General features: G+C 40.9%; 2 protein-coding genes across 2 annotated transcripts in view; both read left to right on the top strand.

Annotated features, from left to right (window-relative positions):
* myo15aa (myosin XVAa) overlaps positions 1-9,719 on the top strand; it is a gene marked incomplete at both ends in the record, with an annotated part of 30,833 nt that extends 21,114 nt beyond the window's left edge. Inside the window, 25 exons of the mRNA XM_083896563.1 lie at positions 437-557; positions 645-760; positions 1,118-1,177; positions 1,357-1,432; positions 1,553-1,668; positions 2,090-2,208; positions 2,310-2,451; positions 2,645-2,756; positions 2,889-2,963; positions 3,797-3,999; positions 4,262-4,386; positions 4,466-4,529; positions 4,705-4,777; positions 5,348-5,421; positions 5,545-5,627; positions 5,723-5,853; positions 5,943-6,037; positions 7,080-7,157; positions 7,783-7,879; positions 7,964-8,124; positions 8,312-8,445; positions 8,572-8,705; positions 8,946-9,079; positions 9,360-9,500; positions 9,618-9,719. Coding sequence (XP_083752689.1) covers positions 437-557; positions 645-760; positions 1,118-1,177; positions 1,357-1,432; positions 1,553-1,668; positions 2,090-2,208; positions 2,310-2,451; positions 2,645-2,756; positions 2,889-2,963; positions 3,797-3,999; positions 4,262-4,386; positions 4,466-4,529; positions 4,705-4,777; positions 5,348-5,421; positions 5,545-5,627; positions 5,723-5,853; positions 5,943-6,037; positions 7,080-7,157; positions 7,783-7,879; positions 7,964-8,124; positions 8,312-8,445; positions 8,572-8,705; positions 8,946-9,079; positions 9,360-9,500; positions 9,618-9,719 — 2,766 coding nt within the window. The remainder of the gene's footprint in view (positions 1-436; positions 558-644; positions 761-1,117; positions 1,178-1,356; positions 1,433-1,552; positions 1,669-2,089; positions 2,209-2,309; positions 2,452-2,644; positions 2,757-2,888; positions 2,964-3,796; positions 4,000-4,261; positions 4,387-4,465; positions 4,530-4,704; positions 4,778-5,347; positions 5,422-5,544; positions 5,628-5,722; positions 5,854-5,942; positions 6,038-7,079; positions 7,158-7,782; positions 7,880-7,963; positions 8,125-8,311; positions 8,446-8,571; positions 8,706-8,945; positions 9,080-9,359; positions 9,501-9,617) is intronic.
* A 2,140-nt stretch (positions 9,720-11,859) lies between these two features.
* llgl1 (LLGL scribble cell polarity complex component 1) overlaps positions 11,860-21,977 on the top strand; it is a 33,899-nt gene continuing 23,781 nt past the window's right edge. The window contains exons 1-2 of the mRNA XM_083896171.1: positions 11,860-11,982; positions 15,931-16,028. Of these exons, the coding sequence (XP_083752297.1) occupies positions 11,902-11,982; positions 15,931-16,028 (179 nt within the window). The 5' untranslated portion in view covers positions 11,860-11,901. The remainder of the gene's footprint in view (positions 11,983-15,930; positions 16,029-21,977) is intronic.

The raw sequence follows: 21,977 nt of genomic DNA, 5'->3' as shown, positions 1-21,977 counted from the left end.
TAGAAAATATAGTCAATACATTGACAAGATTAGAAATAATGAGTTTTATTCAAAATAATAACTTCGCTTTCGTCAAAGAAACAGCAAAACTGTGTTCAGCTGTGCTAACATGATTGCACAAGGGTTTTCAAGGATTTTCCAATCATCCAATAGCCTTCTAACGCCATTAGCAAACACAATGTACCATTAGAACACTGGAAATGGGCCTCTATACACCTATGTACATATTCCATTAAAAACCAGACGTTTGCAGCTAGAATAGTCGTTTACCACATTAACAATGTATAGAGTGTATTTCTGATTCATTTAATGTTATATTCATTGAAAAAAAAGTGATTTCTCTTCAACAATAAGGACATTTCTAAGTGACCCCAAACTTTTGAACGGTAGTGTATATATACACAAACACAAATGATATCTGACTTTAATGTCTCAGATCCAGAGAAAGACTCAGTCCTCTCAACATAAAGACCAAGGAGGTGTCAAGTTTGCCAAGTCGAGCAGGTCTCGTCCAGCAGGAGCAATTAGCTCCAACATAAGCCCCGCCCCTCCTCCAGGTGACTTTTAAAAATGTTTTAAATGTTACAAAAGTACATACAATAACAATATTGTCCATATTCACACTTGTCTGTGTGTGTGTTCAGTTTCCAGAGAGTTGCCAGTAGAGGAGGAAATCATTCAGACTCAACTCCACAGCAGAGCCAGTGATGAATATTACACTTACTCTAACGTGCCCTGGAAGCTCTACATGAGGAAAGAGGTGACATGGTCACATCACAAAGAGATGAGAAACAATACATACACGAAACGCATTATTGATCAATGCTGCTCAGGTGACATTATACTAGCATTGTGCCCAAATTATAAATCTTTTCTTTTTAAAGAAGTTGGAATGGAAGTGAAGTTCAGTGACACAGCCTAAAATAGTTTTATCGATGTTACAGTATGTGTAAAATGTGTTCACATAACAGTTCCAGAAACAACTATACATGTTCTTCACATTCATGGGTCTTTTCAACATTATTTTCAACCTTATACTGCTTATTATACTGCTTAAACATCAACACATTTTACATTTAGTTTAATAAATGTATTTCCACTGTTGATCTGTTCACAGGTTTTCTATCCTAAAGAAACCCTCAACAATCCACTTTCTCTGGACCTGATCTTCAGACAGGTTGATCTGTATTTTCAGTATTCATTCATTTATTTATTTATTTTCTTACATTTAATTGTAACTACTTTTATCATTTTAAATCATTAAGTCAAGGTCAATCTTACAGTGTAGAGGTGGTGATTTCATCAATAATTATTGACACTAAGTTATAGTAGTTTATAGTTTTATTTGCTCTGCAGGTTCTACATGACACCTTCTCTGAGGCCTGCATCCGCATCACTCAGGAGGAGAGACAGAAGATGAAAGCTCTCCTTGGTATGAAAAGATCAACGAATACCTCATCGACTCAGTCAGTCGGTGTAACTAACCGCATTAACTTTGTTTGATATCATCAAAAAAAACATAACTCTTGTTTTGTTTGTTTTTCTTTGACAGGGGAGAATAACCTGGATCAGGGTTCAGTAACGCATGATGAGAAAATAAAGAAGCAAGTGGTCTCCATGGCCAAAGACTCATGGGAGATCTACTTTTCCCGCCTCTTCCCGGCATCTGTGAGTTCTCATCTCTATTTTGGCAGAGAGTTTATTAAAAATAATTGCAGAGTCAAGTGTAAAAATCCCCTTTGAATTGAATTAATCAAAGACAGCTCACAAAAGCGTCCTCTACTTGGCCTCATTAGTTTTATTGTTTCAACTGTTATTATGTGTACTCGTCTTTGTTACCTCCCTGAAAATGTTGGTGGTATAAACACTGGCTTTTTCTCAATTCGTCCTTATGGAGACAGAAGCTCAATCCTAATGAGGTAGAGCCTCAATTTCTGTGGCTCTGGTTAAACTTAGGACTAATGTGTTAAAATGTGAATTGCACTTAGTTTAAGATAAGGGTTAGGCATTCACACAATGAATGGAAGTCAATGCAGTGTCTAATACAAATAGCTGCACAAACCTGTGTGTGTGTGTGTGTGTGTTCCAGGGCAGTGTGGGGACAGGGGTGCAAGTGCTGTCTGTGTCTCATAAAGGCATCAAGCTGCTGAAGATGGTGCGGAGCAGTTCCTCGGCCTCAGATTACTTCCGCGTGCTGAGGCCTTACGGGTCAGTATGACCCATAGTCATGTCTTATCACTGGAAGATCTGTGCTGCCTGTGTGCATATACTCTTACTTCCTGGCTCTGCACATATCACTTCCTTTCCAGCTACTCGGACATCCTGTTTGTGTCGATTCCGTCTAAGAACATGCTGGAGTTCAACCTGACCAACGAGAAGTTGATCTTGTTCTCCGCCAAGGCCCCGCAGGTCAAGCACATGATCGACTACTTCCTCACAGAGCTCAAGAAGGTGAGGGTCGGGTTTCTGGTTTGTTTGAAGCCTTTGAATACAATATACAGAACTCTCTAACCCTAACCCGTCTACAGGTTACACACACAAACACCAGCAAGCACATGCTCGTGTAAACTGTAAATAATGCACTAAATTATATTTTAGCAATATTCATTGTCTTACATGATTGTGATGTTTGTGGCCGTTACAGGACTCGGAGTATGTGGTGGCTGTGAGGAACTACATCACTGAAGACAGGACTCTGCTCAGCTTCCACAAAGGAGACATCATCAGGCTGCAGCACATGGACGGGCTAGATGCTGGTGAGACAGGAGACACACACACAGAAACACACTTGTAGAGCACGCTGTACAGCTTTGTCTCATCAGACTTTCTGCTTTGGTGAGCCTTGTCCACTTTGTCTCTGCTTCCCTGTGCTTCGCGACGCTATTCAGGCAAATATTATGGCTGCATAGTGAGGAAGAAGGTCATGCTTCTGGAGGAAATAAAGAGAGACACTCCTGAGTTCGGTGGGTTTGGTTTGGGCTGTTTTCTCTCTGCTGGGTGTTGTGTTTCTGACTCTGTGTTGTTTTTTATTTTGCTTTGGTGTGTTCATAATTTCTTCTTCTTCTTTCGTTTGCTTTGATTTGTCTAATTGTTTTAAACCTCCAGTGTGTATGTTTTTGGTGATTTGTGTTGTGGTTGATGTTATTATTCTCCCTCTGTTCTCTGCTGTCTTCTACGTCAGAAAACGGGCTCTGCTTGTCATGGGGCCTTTGCACAGCAGGCATTTTAAGGCAAATTAATAATGACTGAGTTGCAGGTTACATGCTGGATCACTTTGACACGATCCTGGCTTTCATACTGACCATAGCCATTGTCGATGTGATCAATAGCACCTGTAGTTTCCTGCTAAAAGTCATAATGGCTGCTGTGAAAAATGCCCACACTATCAGACTTCACTGAGGGAACAAGTGGCAATTATTTAGCATTTAGAATTTATTTTATGAAACTTTTCATGAATAATTCATTGTGTTTTTTTTCCCATTCATACTCCAATCTGTTTGCTGTTGCCTCCGTGTGCCTCTATGTGACTTGACATAAACTGAATTTCTTCCTGTGTGCAGTGCGGAAATGTCACCGGGCGACACAAGAACAAAAACAGCTATACTAATGAACACATAATTCATTGATTTTCTGCTTTTCTTTGTCATAAAAGCTGAAAAACAAAGTTTCTACTGTCGGTTGGACCCAAAGATCACCTCTATATTTTTCTGTGTTTATGAATGAATCATCTCAGTGACTTGACTTCCTCTATGTTTTGTCGTGGTGTGTGTGTGTGTGTGTGTGTGTGTGTGAAAAGGCTGGCGGTTCGGGGCTGTGTACGGAAAGTCGGGAGTGTTTCCCCGTGAGTACGTCAATCCCGTGGCTGCTCCGGACTTCCTGATTCTCCCCGACGAACGAACGGAGCCTCGACACAGACAGGGACGAGTTGCCGCGTCTGCTGCTGTCGCCGTGGCGATGGGCTCAGCGGTCGCTGCCCACGAGCTTGACCTCTCCACAGAGGTGTGTTTACACACTGCAGTACATCCAAGTGTCATGATCACAACAGATGAACAGCAGAGGAAACAAGTCAAATATTGAGATAAGTCTGAATACCAGGCTTCGACCCTGACATTATGGTATCGGCTGGTGTTTGCACAGTATGTTGGAATGTTTTGGTTTGCAGAAATGGAACTATTTCATTGATAATTACATCTTTGCGGGTTCTGTTAAGTGGCACTGTTGCTAAACGCTTTACTCTGCGGGTTGCATGCATGTGTATCAGGTAGTAAATGAGACCTATGGGGACGGCCCGAGAGGCGACCTGGACGATCTGCCTCTGCAAGGTGGCCACTACAACATGGTTGAGTTTGCCAGGAAGTACTTCCGAGAGGCCCAGAAGAACAGGAGGTCAGACAATGTACACACGTTTACCCAAAAGTCATAAATGCATTGTTGACTGTTGCCTGTATTTCTATTTTGTTCATAGTGATCAGAAAGCCAAAAAGGGGAAGGAGGGCAGAGAGCCTGTTGATATGGTTAAATTCTCCAAGGTAAAATTCACCTCTAAGCACTGCCTTTATACAACATGTATATTTTATCCAATATACAACTTCAAAACTGAGACAAATGACTTACAAAAATTAATAAATACATTTAAAAAAACGCATAAGCTTGAACTAATTTAACTTCCTTGACGTATTCCTTGCTGTGTGTTTGTCTCCCCAGTCTCCAATCCAGGAGTCTCTGATCGATTTCTCAGACAGCGGGATGAACAGAGTGGCTGCTGACATCTTCGTAGGTGAGCGAAGAGTAAAAGAGTGAGGGGAGACAGACGTGAGAGGAGATAAGGGAAGTGGGAAAGGAGTATATGGCTGCAGATATGTCTAGAGTGCTATAGACAATTCATATTTTTAAAGGTGCATTATGTAATAAATCTAAAGCAACTGGCCATAAAATCCTCCTAATGTGTCACAGAGACTCAAGAATAATGTTCATATAACAAACTGAACTCACCAACAACAACAGTACAGCCAAATATTTGGATTAAAAAAAAATATTTTGCAGACTGCAAATCATGTTTATGTTTTGAAATCATGTTACCAATCATTGCAGTCAGTAGAGTCTCAGCCGCCGAGCAACCACTGGTTGCCAGTTACGTCAGAAAACGAAACCTAAAAGACCTCTGTATTTTGAATTTGAAAGTAGTAACCGTTTTTGGCCACATTCTTACATATGGCACCTTTAACATTTAATGAACTAAACAAACAAATAGCTCATACTAGCATCATGATCTCGGAAATTCCTTTTGTACCATATGAGCCAAATTTGAATTTAACTGAAATTATTCAATGTAATTGTTTGTATTCAGCCATAATGAAGTTCATGGGAGACTTCCCACTGAAAGGGCTAACTGAACAGGACCTGGTCGCCACTATTCTGAAGGTACACAATAACAATCACAAGACTTTTCACTTTATTAACCCCTTAATGTGTTTTTATAAGATGCATTTCAACATTTGAGTATTTTCTCATATACAAACACACGTTCTCATCATTCCTGTACAGTTAAGCAGTGACCATGGCCTGATTAAGGACGAAGCGTACTGCCAGGTGATGAAGCAAGTCACAGCTAACACCAGCGCCAAACCGTAAGATTCTTCTTCTTCTATATGTATAAGCACGGAAGACATATGCAGTAATAGAAGTTTTATTTTTTTTGTCAATTTCTGTACATTTCGTGCAGAGACAGTTGTCAGAGAGGATGGAGACTGCTTTACATCCTGACAGCTTTTCATCGCTGCTCCGATGTTATGAAGCCGTTTCTGTTGAAGTTTCTGCAGGACGCGTGTGCCAGCCCTGGAGTGCTGTACCAAGGTAGACAGTTCACCAACCCAGCCATTAAAAACAGATTAAGTCACCTCAGAGACTAAAGTCTTTACTGTGCTGCTGTTCTTACTTGACAGGTATCGCCAAGGCATGTGAGCAGAATCTGATGAGGACTTTTCAATATGGCGGACGTATGCAGTGTCCCAACAATATGGAACTCAAAGCCATGCTGGTTTGTCAATAATGCAGTCGTGTATTATAACTTTAATGGCCAACTCTTGAACGGCAGCCATTTTTACATGTTTTAGCAGGAAAAGTGCAGGTGTTGCCGATCCCATTCAAAGCCTGCATTCAGTCCATGCAAGTCAGGACAGTGAGCTAATTGGAACTCAGCCAATAATACATTTTATATTTTAATATGTAAACCTCTGATCTTTCAACTGCGACTTGTCAAAAATGGCTGCCGTGCTCTTCGTTTAGCTGCTCATCTCAACCCGTACCTCAGATGACGACCTGTCCTTACATGCGTTGGTAGGGTTTATTCCAGAAACTGTACTCAAAAAGTTGCGAGGACCAACCAACACGTCCTCACAAGTTCAAAATCCAAAGTTGACCTCACGGCCTCGACATGTACTTACACATCGTACACCCATTACACTGTAAACACACTTAAGTCTTGTGTAAAGTACCTAAAAGGGATACTTGCGTAAAAGTATCTTACCAGAAAATGACTTTTTGTCAAAGTTGAAGTCACTTTTTTATTATTAAGTTAAAAGTCTTAAAGTATATGGCATTTACTGTACTTAACCCTTTAAGGTACTATTCAACAATTTGGTTGACCACACTTAAAGTCACTATATCTCGTTGAAAAATGCATCAAGCTGAACTCACTAACACTTAATGTGACTTGTTCTGAATGTTGTACTTTATGAATTATGCAAACAAGGTTTACAATGAACAGACATCTCAACCATTTGGTAGAGGCCTGTATCTGAAATATTGTAGGGTCTAATTCTTCTTGGTGTGTACCTTAAAGGGTTAATCATCAAAAGTCTGATATCATTGTCTGATATGAAATGTACTTGAGTTTTTAGAAGTAAACATATTAAAAAAAGTGAGGAGGCACTTTTTTTCATGTTGAAATGTGACTGTGCACAGCAGCTGCCTCCTTGTCCTCTGTAACATCAGCATTCTCCGTGCATTCTGCATTCGTCCTCCAGCGTTTAACTCTCTCTCTCTGTGACGTCTCCCTCTGATTTGTTGTTTGTGCGCAGGCTGGGCGGAGCTCCAAGAGACAGCTGTTCTTGCTGCCAGGTGGGATTGAAAGGCACTTGAAAATCAAAACATGCTCTGTGAGTGGTACACACACACACACAAGCACAGATCCAGTGATATTATACTGCACTCATTCAGAAGTTTTATAGCGTATTGTTGGGATAAAAAGTTGAGTCCTGCATATATATGAAAAAGCATTATATCACACAGCAGTAAAAGCTGCAATCTCATAACGTTAAGACTAGATGTTGACTGATATGGGTCTTTAATGGCCGATATCGGTTTTTAGAATAAGCAGATTTTCTTTTTTCCTCCATCTGATAAAATATAATTGTTCAATGATTATGAAATAATACAAAAAACAACGCTTAACTTAGTAAACAGTTACTGTGCAACACCAATGATCTCCAATCTACATTTTGTGTCTGCACTACAGTATTTTCAAGAAAACAATATTAAATGCATGAAAAAGGTGCCATATGTAAGAATGTGAACAAAAACGGTTATTACATTCAAAATACAGAAGTCTTTTAGGTTTCGTTTCCATTTCCATTTGGAAATCAGGCATTCACTTATCCAAAATGTGTTAGATACAAGTGTTCTGGGATCTAGCAGAGTTTAGTTGTCGAGGGACAGATTGCAACCGTGATACATAAAAGTGACACAATATTGCTTCAAGTGAAATGGTATTTTTCATTTCAGGTATCTATGGATGCCATCGAGGAGCTTTGTTATGAGATGGGGCTGCACAGAGTGGAGGCACTGGATGAATATGCCATCTTTTTGGTCACGCACAAAGGTGATCTAGCTCCAAGTTATACGTCTGTAAAGTCACGCGTTAATAGATAAAAAAAGATCATTGCTGATGCTCGTTTCTGTATAGGTCAGAATGTGCGTCCCTTAAACAAGCGCGAGTACATCCTGGACATTGTCACGGAGGCCGAGCCCGTGGACGCTAACTACAGCCTGTGGTTCAGAAGAGTCATATGGAGTCTGGCTCTGAAGCTCGATAATGAACTTTATGTCACAATGCACTATAACCAGGTAAAGAACTGCATCAGGAAATGAAACATGACTGTTTTAATGTTTTTGGTAAATCCAGAGAATTTAAACAAATCTGGCAGTGTCAGACATTTTGCCTCATATTCTTCCTCTTCATCACGTGTGGACACTGTTTTTTGAGCAGATGATGTACAACATAACAATCACATGCTCTGTGTCTCTGTCCAAGGTCCTGCCAGACTACCTGAAAGCTCTGCTCAGTGTGGTTCCTCAGGGTAAAGTCAGTGACCAGCATCTCCAGCAGATTGCCAGGCTGGCTGCCCTTCAGCACCGTGCCAAGGACACCAGCTACCTGCCCACCCTGTAAATACACATTAACACGTAGATGTACAGTATTGCTAATTTGTTCTCTATGTTATTTTTCCATAAATACGTCAAATAGTTGAATAACAAAGGTGAATACACGTGTGTGTGTGTGTGTGTGTTTAGTCGTGAGGTGCAGGAGTGTGTCCCACCGCAGTTCTACGGCAAACAAGGTTCACAGCCCTGGCTGAACATGGCAACGCAACACATGCAGCAGGTCCAGCCGATAAACCCAAACCAGGCCCGTGCGCAGTTTCTTGGTAAGACTGCAGCTCTGTGTGATTCTGAAAAGTGAATTAGTGGTAAATTATTCATCGATTTTTGCATAATGAATAGAGAATACACTTATCCTGCCTCAAATCAAATGGTATAATTGTCTATAGGGTAAGTTAAAGGTCTGTATCATAGGTTTTTTTAAGTCATTTGTGTTGAAAGGCTTCACCAACTGTACAGTATTGCTTTTCTTGCAGATAACTGACATCCAGTGTTTTTTCCCTCAGGTCTGGTCAGTGCCTTCCCCATGTTTGGCTCCTCTTTCTTCTACATCCAGAGTTCGAGCACCGCGTCCATCCATGCCCCGTGCATCCTGGCCGTTAATCTGAACGGACTGCACTTTCTCAACAAAGACACTCACGTATGTTACAAGAAAACGATGGCTGAATGAGTGTAGTAGAGTGAATTTGAAGCTTATTTGACTTTGTGTTGATTGATTTAGGTTAATTTTAAAACATTGTATTTGGCGCCCTCTGCTGGCTATGTGGTTTTCTTTCTGCTCTCTTTTGGCCATCTATTCAACCACAAATCAAACATGGAAGGAAAACATTGATAAACAGTTTTCAATCTTATATTATTTGCTTATATATTTTGAGTGAATATATATATAGTGTACGTGTGTGTGTATACTCTGTGATTAGGAGGCCATGGTGCGTTTCCCTCTGAAGGAAGTCCAGTCAACTCGCACCCAGAGACCGACCTCAGGCTCTAGTTACCCGTACGTGGAGATAATGCTAGGAGACCTGCTCAACCAGCGCATCACACAGTTACAACTGGAGCAGGTAAATGAGATGAAGAGAGAAAGGGCGTCAAATATTCTGCTGTCCAGTCAGAGCCATGTTTTTTGTTTTTTCTTCTAAATCCGTGTGTGCGTGTGTGTGTGTATGTGTATTTTCCAGGGCTTGGAGCTGTGCCGAGTCATTGCCATGCACATGGAGAACATGTTGTCAGTCAGAGAAAAGAGACTCACTCTGCCACCAAGTGAAATCACCCTATTATAGCACACACACACACTCACACACAAATAACACTGTTTGCCTTATAAATACACTTCATCTACCTCTGTTTAAAAAAATAGAGTATTTTGATATTTAAGAATAATGTTTCTTGTTTAAATGTATGGGGACGACAGAGTTTTGTGAGAAAAAAAAAATCTAATTTTTTATTATCAAATTGTCTGGGCCATTATTTTTCCCAATTTAATTGTCATTTTTATGAGCTTTTTTGGTCGAACATGCAGTCCAAAATCAAAAGATTTGCCACATAACTTTTTGAAGCTATAATCAGGATAAGCAGGCATTTTTTGATTCAATGCATCAGTTATCGGAATTCTTGCACATTAATTGCTTATTTTCAGCTTTTGGAATCCAACTCCTTGTTAATGTTTTTATTTTTTTATTTTTTATTTTTTTAAACCAGAACTGCTTAAAATTGTGTTTGCCATGGCTGCTTTTAGGTGAAGGGACTGTCATGGACAGGCCTTTATTAACTTAAACTTCCCCACGTCAGAAGAATATTATGATTTGATCATTGTCGATTGTTGGGTGATTTTAGCACGGATCAAGGGTAAAACTGCTGTTGTAGTTAAGAAACATTTGCAAACTTAATTTTAGCTGTTTCATTTGTTTAATATCATTTGATACTTGTGATTTGACATCATGTAAAATAAGTATGGGCTTCATTTAATGGGTCCTCTTTCATTTTTATTTACTTTACCTATTTTTGTCTTTCTTTGGTTGTGACTTGAAGTTGTGAAAAAGAAGGAAATTAATGAATTATTAATTCATGTGCATGTTTTATACCCCCCCCCCCCCCCCCATCATTGAACACTTTGCACTAAGACAGAATATTTGATAATATATAATGTATATACTTTTTTTTTTTTTTTTTAAATACTCACTGTACATAACAGATGTGAATGTGAGTAATGTACATTAAAGTTTGTAGTATAAATGATTACAGTGTGTCCTTTAACATTAACACAACGTTTATAATATATGATCATGCATGAATCCAAAGATACAACAAAGAGTAAATAACACCATTATGGTATGCTAAGTAAATAAACATTATTATTAATTGTAATGTTTATTTAGTTTATGAAAAATAATAGAATCAAAGAGACGGTTTAGCACTTAAAGGTGCCATATGTAAGAATGTGGCCAAAAACAGTTACTACATTCAGATTCAAAATACCGAGGTCTTTTATTGGTTTCGTTTTCTGACGTAACTGGCAACCCGTGGGTTGCTCGGCAGCTGAGACTCTCCTGACTGCAATGATTGGTAGACGGCGGTAGGTGGCGCCACATGCCAAAACCTAATTTGCAGTATGCGAAAAAAATTTTTAATACAAATATTTTGGCTGTACTGTTGTTGTTGGTGAGTTCAGTTTGTTGTATGAACATTATTCCTCAGTCTCTGTGACATATTAGGAGGATTTTATGGCCAGTCGCTTTAGATTTATTACATAATGCACCTTTAAACATTTATTTTCATGACAAATTGGTAAAAGATAATAGGCAAAATGATTAATCAGGGACAAATTAATAGTATTAAATGCATGTATTCTGTGTTTGGGTGAAAACAAAATCCACTTTCTTGCATCATCCCAAAGACTTTGATGTTGCGATTGTAAAATTAAGGTTGAACAAGCTTCATGTTGTGGAATAAAGTCGCCGTTTCTCGCCTTGGACTGATACGGGCGGTTATGACATACAATCCGGTGCGTTCTGTGCTACAAACCGAGTACCCCTCTCCTCCAGAATGCTGCGCTGTGTGGGCGTTTCTTTGTAATTACTCGCAGATTTCTTCACCCTCATTGGTTCACAGTAACGGGGTCCGTGAGAACCGGGAACAGGAACGGAGGGAGGAGGAGGAGGAGGAGAGGGAAGAGAGGGAAGAGAGGGAGGGGGCTGTGGTCAAACCCACCACGACCTAAACAGCTCCAGGAGGGAGAGAGAGGAGGGAGGAGAGCCGTAGCAGCAGCGGCGGAGGCAGCAGTGTAGCAGCCCCGCTCTCTCACTACCCCAGCCTGCATGGGCTACTCGGTTAGCTAGCTTAGCATCGTCCGCTCCTGCCGCCAAGACCCCTGGTTGTTATCTCAGCGTTTTCCTCTCCGTCCCCCACACAGCCACTCACTCACCCACCCACCCGGTGCTGATTTACCACCTACCCGGCTTCAAGATGATGAAGTTCAGGTTTCGTCGGCAGGGCACCGACCCGCAGAGGGAGAAGATAAAACAGGAGCTTTTCGCCTTCAACAAGGTAAAGTAACGGGACAACGGGGAAGGGATGATGATGATGAGGAGGTGGGAGAGTGAGTGTTCCCCGTCTCCTCCTCAGTTAGCTGTCCCCTAAAACTAAACACAGTGTTTTTTTGTGAACATACTTGAAGTTTATCTCAGTGCAGCGTTTGCTCCAGTCACTGTTTCACTGTCTGTTTTCCAGCGAGAGACACAAATTAGCTTCACACTTCTCCCCCATGGGACGTGCTCTTTGTTGATATGCGTGAGTGTGTGTTTGCGTGTAAAGTGGCCTGTTAATTGGCTTCCACCCAAGCGAAGCCTGCGTTGAAAGTGAAGCAGGGAGACTGAGTGAGTGTGTTTCTGTGCAGCAGCAGCTGATTGTGTCAGAGACAGGGGGAGAGAGGACTCACCAGGCTTCAGACGATCCGACTTGAGCTGTGTGTCCCTACAGTTTGATGCTGCAGGGCGACCCATACTTCCATACTTAAAGCTGTAGTGCGTAACTTTTTAAAGATAAACAAATGTGTGATACATTCAGACAATTATCCAGTGAGTTTGCACAATGCACAATTAAGCCCACCGACTGCTCATGACTCTGCATTTTCTCAGTATAGCAGCGATGTTTAGATCTCGTGTCACCCGTCGACATTCTGACTGCACGTATTAAAACGATAAGTTTTACGTAAACAAAGCTAGTAAAGCAAGATGGCTGCAGAGTACGAGTATGTTACGTAAAACCCCAGTTGTCCAGCAAACTCCTCGTGCTTGATACATGCTTTATTCCCTGCGCTGCTGCTGTATACACACACAAACACGCCCTCACTCAGGTCTTGACAGTGTTGCTTGACCGTAGCACTGCAGCTAACGACTATTTTGATAGCTGACTAGTCATCGACTACTGTAACAACTAGCCGAACTTGTCAGATTATGAATTGCACAAAAAAACAGTGTTTTGTTTCTTTGATTAACGTCAAGGCAATTCTGTCTACATGTACAGTGATAGGCTAGCTACTAGCATGGGAGCTAACTATCTTACCGAGGTGCGTTTGCATCTTACAAAATGATGCTTCGAATGTTCATATTTCTCTTGTAAAGGTTCAGCTAATACCTTGTGCACGTGACAGCTTCTTTGGCTGTGGAAAGTATGCCATGTTTCCCAAACTTTGGACCTTTTGTTTGGCGTTAGCGATTGTGAGCATGTGCTATCAGCGCATCAACGATTTGGGAAAAGTGAGATGTCTCACTCTGAGCTGGTTCAGTTGGCTACGATGAAGCATTGTTTAGCGTAGAATTGCTTATGCCGTGGGATACATACACTATGAAATCATGAAATCACTAACGATCGGTAGAATAGTCATTGCACCTCAGAGCCCATTTTCAGCGTGCAAATAACTCAAGTACACTGCAGTGTTAAAGATGCATACATAAGGTGGCTCTCCGTATGATGACAATTTTGATGGTTTTGTGCCACACAATATCTACACACTTTACAACACAACACAAGTGCTTTCCCCGCTGCCTTTAGCTTGTGGTGTCCAGAGCTTTCAGAGCTCCTTATTGATTCAGTGTTAGAAGGTCTGTGGTTGAAGCCACGGGTGTCGAGTCTCATACAGCTCATCCACATGGATATCAACTAGTTCATGTACAGTAAGTCTTCACCAGGGATGGGAATATAAATTATATCATCACACATTGTGACAAAACAAGCTGACGATAAGATGACCATGGTGTATTTCCATTATTAGGAAATCGAATCGATGTTTCAGATGCCACGGGGGAGCCTGCATCTTTTCAGTACCGCCACAACCTCATCATTTATAAATATATTTTGGACAGTGTTTAAGTATTAATGACATCTAATGGCGTTGAGCCTGCAGGATTTTAACACATGGAGAACCGCTCGGCTCACCTCTCCATATTCCCACATGTCTCGGGGATCTATGGTGGCCTTTGCAAACTGGAACTGGCGTTGTTGTTGTTCTCTGTTAGCAAAGTAAGCTTCTGCTTTAATACCAGTGCTCTCGCTGGTTTCTAAGTTTAGTAACATGACAGCCGCCTAAACGAAGGCCCTTGCTTGAAGTACATATTTAAAGGCTTAGTCTACAAAAACTAAGCAAATACTTATTATTTTAAAGCCTTTATAAAGAATATCTTGTAAGACCGTTTTGGTAATGTCAGTAATGTTTATAAAAACCAGTATCAATAGTTCATCTGCATCCTCTTACATATGTGAAGCAAATAAAGGTAGAATACAGATAGAAAAAATATAGAAATCTTTTGTCAAAGTACTTTACGAATCTGTGAGCTGTATATCAAATATCAGGTGCAGGTAATGTCTCGGGTGAGCTGTGTCTTTGTCAACAGGGTTTGTACATTTATGCACACAACACACTTGTACTGTTCAATCTAAGTTGAGCACAGCCTTGACCTCAGGTTAGAGGAGGCTGCTGTGCTGACACAGTGTCACCGTGTCACCCAAAAAAGTAGAGCAGAGTGTTCCAGCCTGTTCAAATGTTTCTTTTGTGTAAGACACATTTTATCTTGCGCGGAGGGTGACACAACATGAACCCTCGCTCGGGATTAAAAATGCATGATTTGGGGAGAAAATATGCAATGTTTTAAAGTTGAAATTTCGGTGAAGCATTCACATTGTAATCTATTTAAAACAGGAATACACGACACCATGAAATATTGACTCTTTACCCTAATGCAAGAATTTAAACTTGAAGACTGTATTTGGATTGGATTTATGGAGTTTAGAACATGGAACAATCAAAATAGAATAATTAAATTGTAACCTGCAGTTTTAAATTGCAAATTTGATTTGACAACTATTGCTCAGCCCTACTCGGAATGAAGCAATGATAAAACTGTGTGTGGGGGGGATTAAATATCCAGAACAATGTGTATTTTTTTTTAAATATTGTTATATAGAGCATATTTTAACTGGTCTTTTTGATAATGATTTCATGTTTTTTTTTTATCAAATAGTCTGCTGATTATTTTTCAGTATAATTTTTTGGAATTAATAGAAAACAATGATTTAAAGTCCCATGTAGTGTAAAACAATACACTGACCTTTCAAAATGTCAAATAGTGTGAAATGTCAGTTCAACACTTCAAAAACCAAAAAAAGGATTTCATTCAAGAAAAGCAGCAGATTGTGAAGTTAAAGGAAGAATATTCTCTGTGTTTTTTTCAATGAGAAAAGGGGGCCATTATTTAATGATTTAGGGCTAATGTTTTAATTGAGTTTCAGTTAAAGTTTGAGACAATATTTTGTTGAGGCTGTCCAAATAAATATTAGTCAATGCGAGTTCTTAAAAGGACAGCTGCACAGACCTGTGTGTGTGGATCTCTGTAGCAGAGTTGCTATGACAGAAAATTGGTGGTGTCTGGTCTCAAGTCCATGAACTATTGGTTACACGTGTCCATCACCAGCTGCTACAACTATCACAGAGGTGGTCTCTCAACAGGAGTGTTACTTTGATGTGTTGTGTTTGTGTTAGTATCTCCTTCAGGGAAAGCCAGAGTTAAGGTTAATATTTGACTTCATTTCTGAGTACTACGTTTATATTCCCAGATTTGTTTGTCACAGAAAGCGGTCACTGGTCTTTGACACAAAAACTCTAAAGTCTACTTGACCTGTTTAACAGTTTTAATTCTCTCCATGTCTGTTTGTTCTTTTTTTCCCCTCCTCTGGAGATCAAAACGCTTTCCAAAGCAATCTCGGAAAAAACTGTGAATTTATGTCAATCTCATTTAACAGAGAATAAAGTAATACTGCTGACGTCAGAGATAAAAAGCTCTTTCCTCCAACTTTATTAAGGGAGTTGTCCCTTTGAGACGCCTCTCTGACTGCACAGTCTGACAGACATAAAGGGGTGAATTTTTGGCGTTTGTTTTCTTGTGACATATGTTATTGTTAATCTCTGTTTTTTTCTGTGTGACCGACTTTCTCCTGTAGACTGTGGAGCATGGGTTTCCACATCAACCCAGTGCGTTGGCTTTTGACCCCAAGCTGCAACTTATGGCCATTGGCACAAAGTCGGGAGCTATCAAAGTGTATCCTTTATCATCGGCGGGCTCATACGTGCCATAGAGGTGTTTGTGGAGGCCATCAGTCAAGGTAATTGTGTGATTGACCAATCGAGGTTTACTGTCAAAATGTGATCCCAAAATCGAACCTATTAAGCCTTGTCGGTGAGAAACGTACTAAAAAAAATTAATGGTGGCTGATTGTGTCTTAAAACTGTTTTTATGTTGTCACTCTGTATCTTTTGAGATGCTGGTCTGTTTATCTCAACACTAGCTCTGCAGTACAGATACGGAGCTGTCTATGATTCATGCGTCTGTCATCCTCTCGATTTCATGATCTAATAAGATTTTGTCCTCTGTGTGGATTGAAATCCACTGCAGTCATTGTCATTCAAATAACACATCCGCATGAAGCTTCGACACTCTTGTTCTATTTTTAGGCTAACTGAGCCGTAAGTTGTCTTCTCTATTTGCTGTTTTCTCTCAGAGCGTTTTTATACATAAGGAGGGAACAGTTGTATCTGTGGCAGAGCTGTTTATATAACATCAGTTCAGTAGAGCAGTGCATTGCTGTGTGTGCTGTCTGTCTCTGTAGGAAGGTGCACTCTCTGCATCCATGAGGTAATTCCCCCACGTATCTAGCAATAATTGTGAAGGGATGATTAGCTCTCTACGTTTATATCTGTGCATTATTTGGGTGATAATAACATGAACTAGTATAACAAATGTTCTGATATCAAAGAAGTAGTAGTAGTTGTAGTAACATGAATGTTGAGCCCCATAGATCTTGCAATGTAGCCTATAGTACTGACTAAAGATGTGAGCCAGGGCTGTTACTTTGTCCAGAAATCCAGTTTGAACAGATATATTGTGACACGTCATTCCTTTAAAGATACTTGTATATTCCTTCTGCCGGCACACACACACACAAACATGTTGCCATTATTTATTTTGACTTACTTATTAGATGTGTTAGGTTCAACTGTGATGCCTCGTCCACCTAACCCGATTGGTGAATCCGCTGATTTGGCGTCTCAGATGCTTTGGTCTTGTTAGTGTCCAGCAGTTTATCTTACTCTTGTCAAAAACATAACATCATTGTCTTTCTGATGGGCCAAGAGGGTATTCAAAGTGCATCGAAGCTGCACTCACGGTGCCCTCTGCTGGAGACACGGTAATTACTTCAGACAGTCTGATGCGCCTCAGATAAAAAAAGCACTCGGATACTAACAACACTCGGTTTCTATTTAAGTAATTCTAATAAAATGGTCCAAATAGGATTTCTTTACCACTTCTGATCATCTGACTGATGTTGTTGCTGCTCTGCAGCACTCGGATGGGATGTTGTCAACATAACTCCAGATCACTCCAATTAACATAGTGACTACAATGTTTTCATAGCTGATTGAACTGTCAGCCTCAAGTATGAAAATGAGACCAAGACCCCAAAGCTTTGGAGGCCCAGAAATACCATAAATGCATTTTTGTAGTTTGTGGTCAGTTGGAATCTGACCTCTAACGCTGGCGGTGACAGCGTTAAGCTCTGTGTCGGAGCAAAACAGGACGAGCTGGAACATTTCGAGCAAAGACATTCTGGATATTAGTAATGCTTTGGATCGTGATGTGTTGTGATGAAACCATAATTTGGCTGAGCATGTCAGTTGGAACTTAGTGTTGATACTGTGACAGTGACCGCAAATGAAAACACCAGAGACGCTGTACCAGTTGTGAAAGTGAAATGGCCAGAACACAGCGATTGAGTGAGGGGTCCATCAGTGTGACCCAGGACGAGGAAGACTTGAACTCTCGGTAATGTTCAGGAAATGTGGTCTGGACATTCAGTGGAGATCGCTGTGCACATATTCGGAACAGCCGGACATTTTTTTGGATGAGATGTGCGTGAGTCTCCTGAGGATCCAGATAAGTGGGTGGTGGCTAGCTTGAGCATTGGAGGGAAGCAGGATCCTCCACAGTTTCTCCTTCTATATTCTCACTGGGAAATGAGCCTGCAGATGAGATTAGAGAGAAGCCAAGAGAAGTTCAGTTTCATGTCTAAAAGAGAATGCTTCTATATACTGCTGACCATCTCCAATATTTGATCTTAATGTATCTTGGATGCGTCCATTTTGTGAATAGATGACCTGATAGGGGCGTTGACACCATGTCTGAACAAGACCATGATTACAATGACTCTTCTGTAATTAGCAGAAGGCTAATATCAGGTTCTTGGTGTGCTGTGGTTTGCTCACTGTCGCATTTCCATTTGTTTAGGAAGGTGAGGCTGATTTCGAGTCATCCTTCGAAAATGCGAAGACATGTACAATTTAAATCGTACAGTGTGATAACTGTGTTCTGTTAAATCACTTGTTGGCAACACATGGTTCAAGTTTGACGTGCTTGTTTTGTACGTGTGAGTGTAGGAGGATACGGTTAAAGCATGTAAAAGCACAGACCTAGCAGCACATGAATGTGTGTTCACACAAACTGTGTGGTTATTTAGACTGTACAAGTGTGTGTGTGAGAATGCTAAAAATGCTAAATCCGTATCACAGGACCAGCAATTATTCATGAAGGTAGATTGTGTCATGAAAAACATTTGCATAAATGAAGACTCTTTAAAAAAAATGACCTGGCCCATGGCTCATTTGAAACAGATGCCAGCATTTATTTATTTATGTACGTATGTATGTTTTTATGTATTTATTTATTTATACTTCAGGCTGTGTGTGTGTGTGTGTTTGTGTGTGTGTGTGTGTGAGAGAGTATCTCCTCTGAGTTGCGGCTTTCAGAAAGAGACGGAGAGAGACTGGTGGTACCAGGCACTTGCACCCCAGAGAGAGACAGAGGGAGGGAGGGAGAATTGGAGGAGGGGAGAGATGGACATAAACAGAGGCAGTGAAGGAAGGGGGGGGTTTGTGAAGGAGAAAGAGGGGGAGGCGAAAAAATGTAGGAGTACAATGGTATTTCTACTCAAGCAAAAAATGACCAGTACAGCAACATCCTACTTTTAAACAGTGTCCCAGCTGCTGGTGGAATTTATTGGAAAATCTACATATGCTGTGTTTCCACAGGGTATATCTGCTGGAAAGTTTGAAAGGAATATAACTGAAAACAGCAACATCGTGTTTAACATTTCATTTATTAGATGTCTCAACAAAACACTTTGCCTTTTAGGCATTTTGAATCAATTAGTCAGTGAATTAAAGGGGTCATAATATACCCAAATCTCCAAGTTAAACTAGTTCCCTGGTGTCCTAATGAACATGTCTGTGACATGCTTTGGTCAAAATACCATAAGGATGAAGCACCGCAGCAGTTCAGTCACCCTGCCAAAACAGCCCTGTTCAGAACGCTCGGTTTCGTCGTATCTCTTTAGGTCCACCTTAAAGTAAAATTAAACTTAAGGGACAGGAAATGACATCAGGCACATTGCCGTCATATATAACATGTATCCACTGGACAGATAAATCCTCTGAGGCTGGAAGTTTGTGTAGAACTCTGTGCTGCACTGTGGAGCCAAGAATAGAACTTTTCGTGGACTTTGTGGACTTCACGGACTTCTGGTTTTAGGTTACCGTTTCCCTCGCTAGCACTTTTGCGTGTTTTACGGACAAAGTGGCGCTCCGCGAGACAACAATTCCTGGAGTTTAGCGCATTGTGGCGTCCCAATGAGCGCGGAAGTCAACATCGCGTGTTTCAACTCCTGTACTTAGATAAGGAGTGAGTCATCTTTTTTCACACTTTGCTGACTGGTAGGGCCTCCAGAGTCCCAAATATAAGGATTTAAATTATTAAAAAGTTGATTAAGCATAATATGTCCCCTTGAACAGTCTAATGAAACACTTTCAGGTTCTTACATTGTGTGAAAAATGTGAAAAGTCGCTCCTATTTTTACTTTTGTAGAAGATGCTGATGCCACTTGTACTTGCTTTCTTATAATGTGATACAACATTTATTTTATTTTACAGAAAGTCCTAACATTTCAGAAGCAAGAACCAAAAATAATTAGTTAATAAACTATCGCCAGGGCATCAGTGGGCGACAGACGGGAGCAGGAGGTTGAGTTGTGATGGCTTTTATTTTGAGCCAATGTGTGTGTGTGTGTGTATGTCCACATTCCCTGATAATCTCACAGACTGACTGACTTGGATTTGACCTAGAAGAGCTTGCCAGCATACCTGCTCGTACTGTAATACACACAGTTACACACTCCTCCAGCCTGTTGTGCCAGATGTGTGGTTTAAATCTCACACTCACACTCTGATGCCTGAACGGTTTTGTACAGTGAGTAGAAACGCTGGCGAATTCCATAAAGAGTCGTCCGGTTGCTACAAATCAAGAGTGGAAAATTGCAAAAAAAAAATACAGATTTTGTCTTTCATTGTCGGCCTGATTTGTTCACATGCAATCTCTTTCAGCCTCTCGATCAAGTTTCTCACTTGTTCTTTCCTTTTCTGCTTCTTTTGCTCTCCCTGTGTTTATAAAAGCAGAGTCATATTACACCCTGAGAGTTTCTGCTTCGACCACAGACTGGGGCTCAGCAGAGGGAAGGGGACAATGTGGTGTGGAGTTTTATTGTGTGTGTGTGTGTGTATGTGTATGTGTGTGTGTGTGTGTGTGTGTGTGTGTGTGTGTGTGTGTGTGTTGACAGAGATCATGTGGGGGTGGAGGGGCGATCTTGAGAAGTCCGTCTCCTGTCATGGAATGCATGTTGCGTTGCCCTGGGTTAACCCTCCCTCTGTGTCTGTGTGTGTGTCTGTGTGTGTTTGTGTGTGTGTGTGTGCAAGGGTGAGTAAGTGCTTTGTTGCCGAGTCTAGTCTTAATAAAGGGAGCTTTTGAATTGGTTTCCAAGACGACCAGTGCAGTTGCCTGGGATGAGAAGAAGTGCTTACAGACTGGAGGGTTTTTAAAAGTCTGCAGCTCAGCACAGCAGAAAACCAGAGGTTGACTAGAAATGTGCTAGTTATCAGCTGAGCGAAAGCTTAAAAAACAACAACTGCTAGCGCTATCCGTTGATGAACACACACACACACACACACACACACACACACACGTCTGACTGGTTTTGGGGTCAGCGAGGAAGCTCCCCTCTCTGAAGAAGTATGTGCTGAATCACAGTAAATCTGACCATGAATCTGTGGCGTCATTGATCAAACAGCCAGAGCAACGAGCTAATATTTACACACAGAAAAGAGAGAGCTTTGATCTGTTTGTGTTAGTGGGTGTGCTCCAGCTGTCAGCTCTCTTGGCTGTGTGACATCCTGTTGGTCTCGCACACACTTGGAGGTTAGCACAGCCACTCTTGTTCGGACATTGCACTGACTTCCATTCATCTGGACAGCTGAAACTAAGCATTATCCCTAACCAGTTAACGCCTAACCCCAACCTTAACCTAACCACTATTCACATATTGACCCAAAACATAACCAGTTCCTCAGAATTGAGGTTCTGCAGCATTTGGACCAGGTTTTGGTCTCCATAACGACAACTGGTCTTTTTCAAGGTCAGAGTTAATGCGACAAAAGGTCCGAAAGAGGTAATGAATACAAGTATACAGATACTGTGATTTGGAGTCAGTCAGACCAGAGTCGGACTCGATTTGAGCGCTGTGTGCATGTGTCACATTTCCCATTTTTTTACATTCAACTGACGAGGAGAAGGCTGGAAGGAGGACTCATATTCGCACTCAACATGCTAAAAACTAACTGCAAGCTAAACCAGAGGCCACATAATAACAAGCTGTAAGGGGGGACATATTGTCACCGAGTGTAAACCATAACTGTTTTAATGACACAATCACAGTTCAACTGTACCGCCTGTGTGTACTAAGACGTGCATGGCTTAATCTTTGAGACACTGAGGCCACAGTTCAGTCAATAAATTGATTTCCCACTATTAAATGACGTAGTAACTGTGCAAGGATCTTTTCTCTCACTCGTTTCAGACACTTTAATGTATTTCTTCTCAACACCAGCA

Source organism: Microchirus variegatus (assembly GCF_963457635.1).
Source record: "Microchirus variegatus genome assembly, chromosome: 10".
Taxonomy (NCBI): Eukaryota; Metazoa; Chordata; class Actinopteri; order Pleuronectiformes; family Soleidae; genus Microchirus; species Microchirus variegatus.
This window is presented reverse-complemented; position numbering and strand designations above follow the sequence as displayed.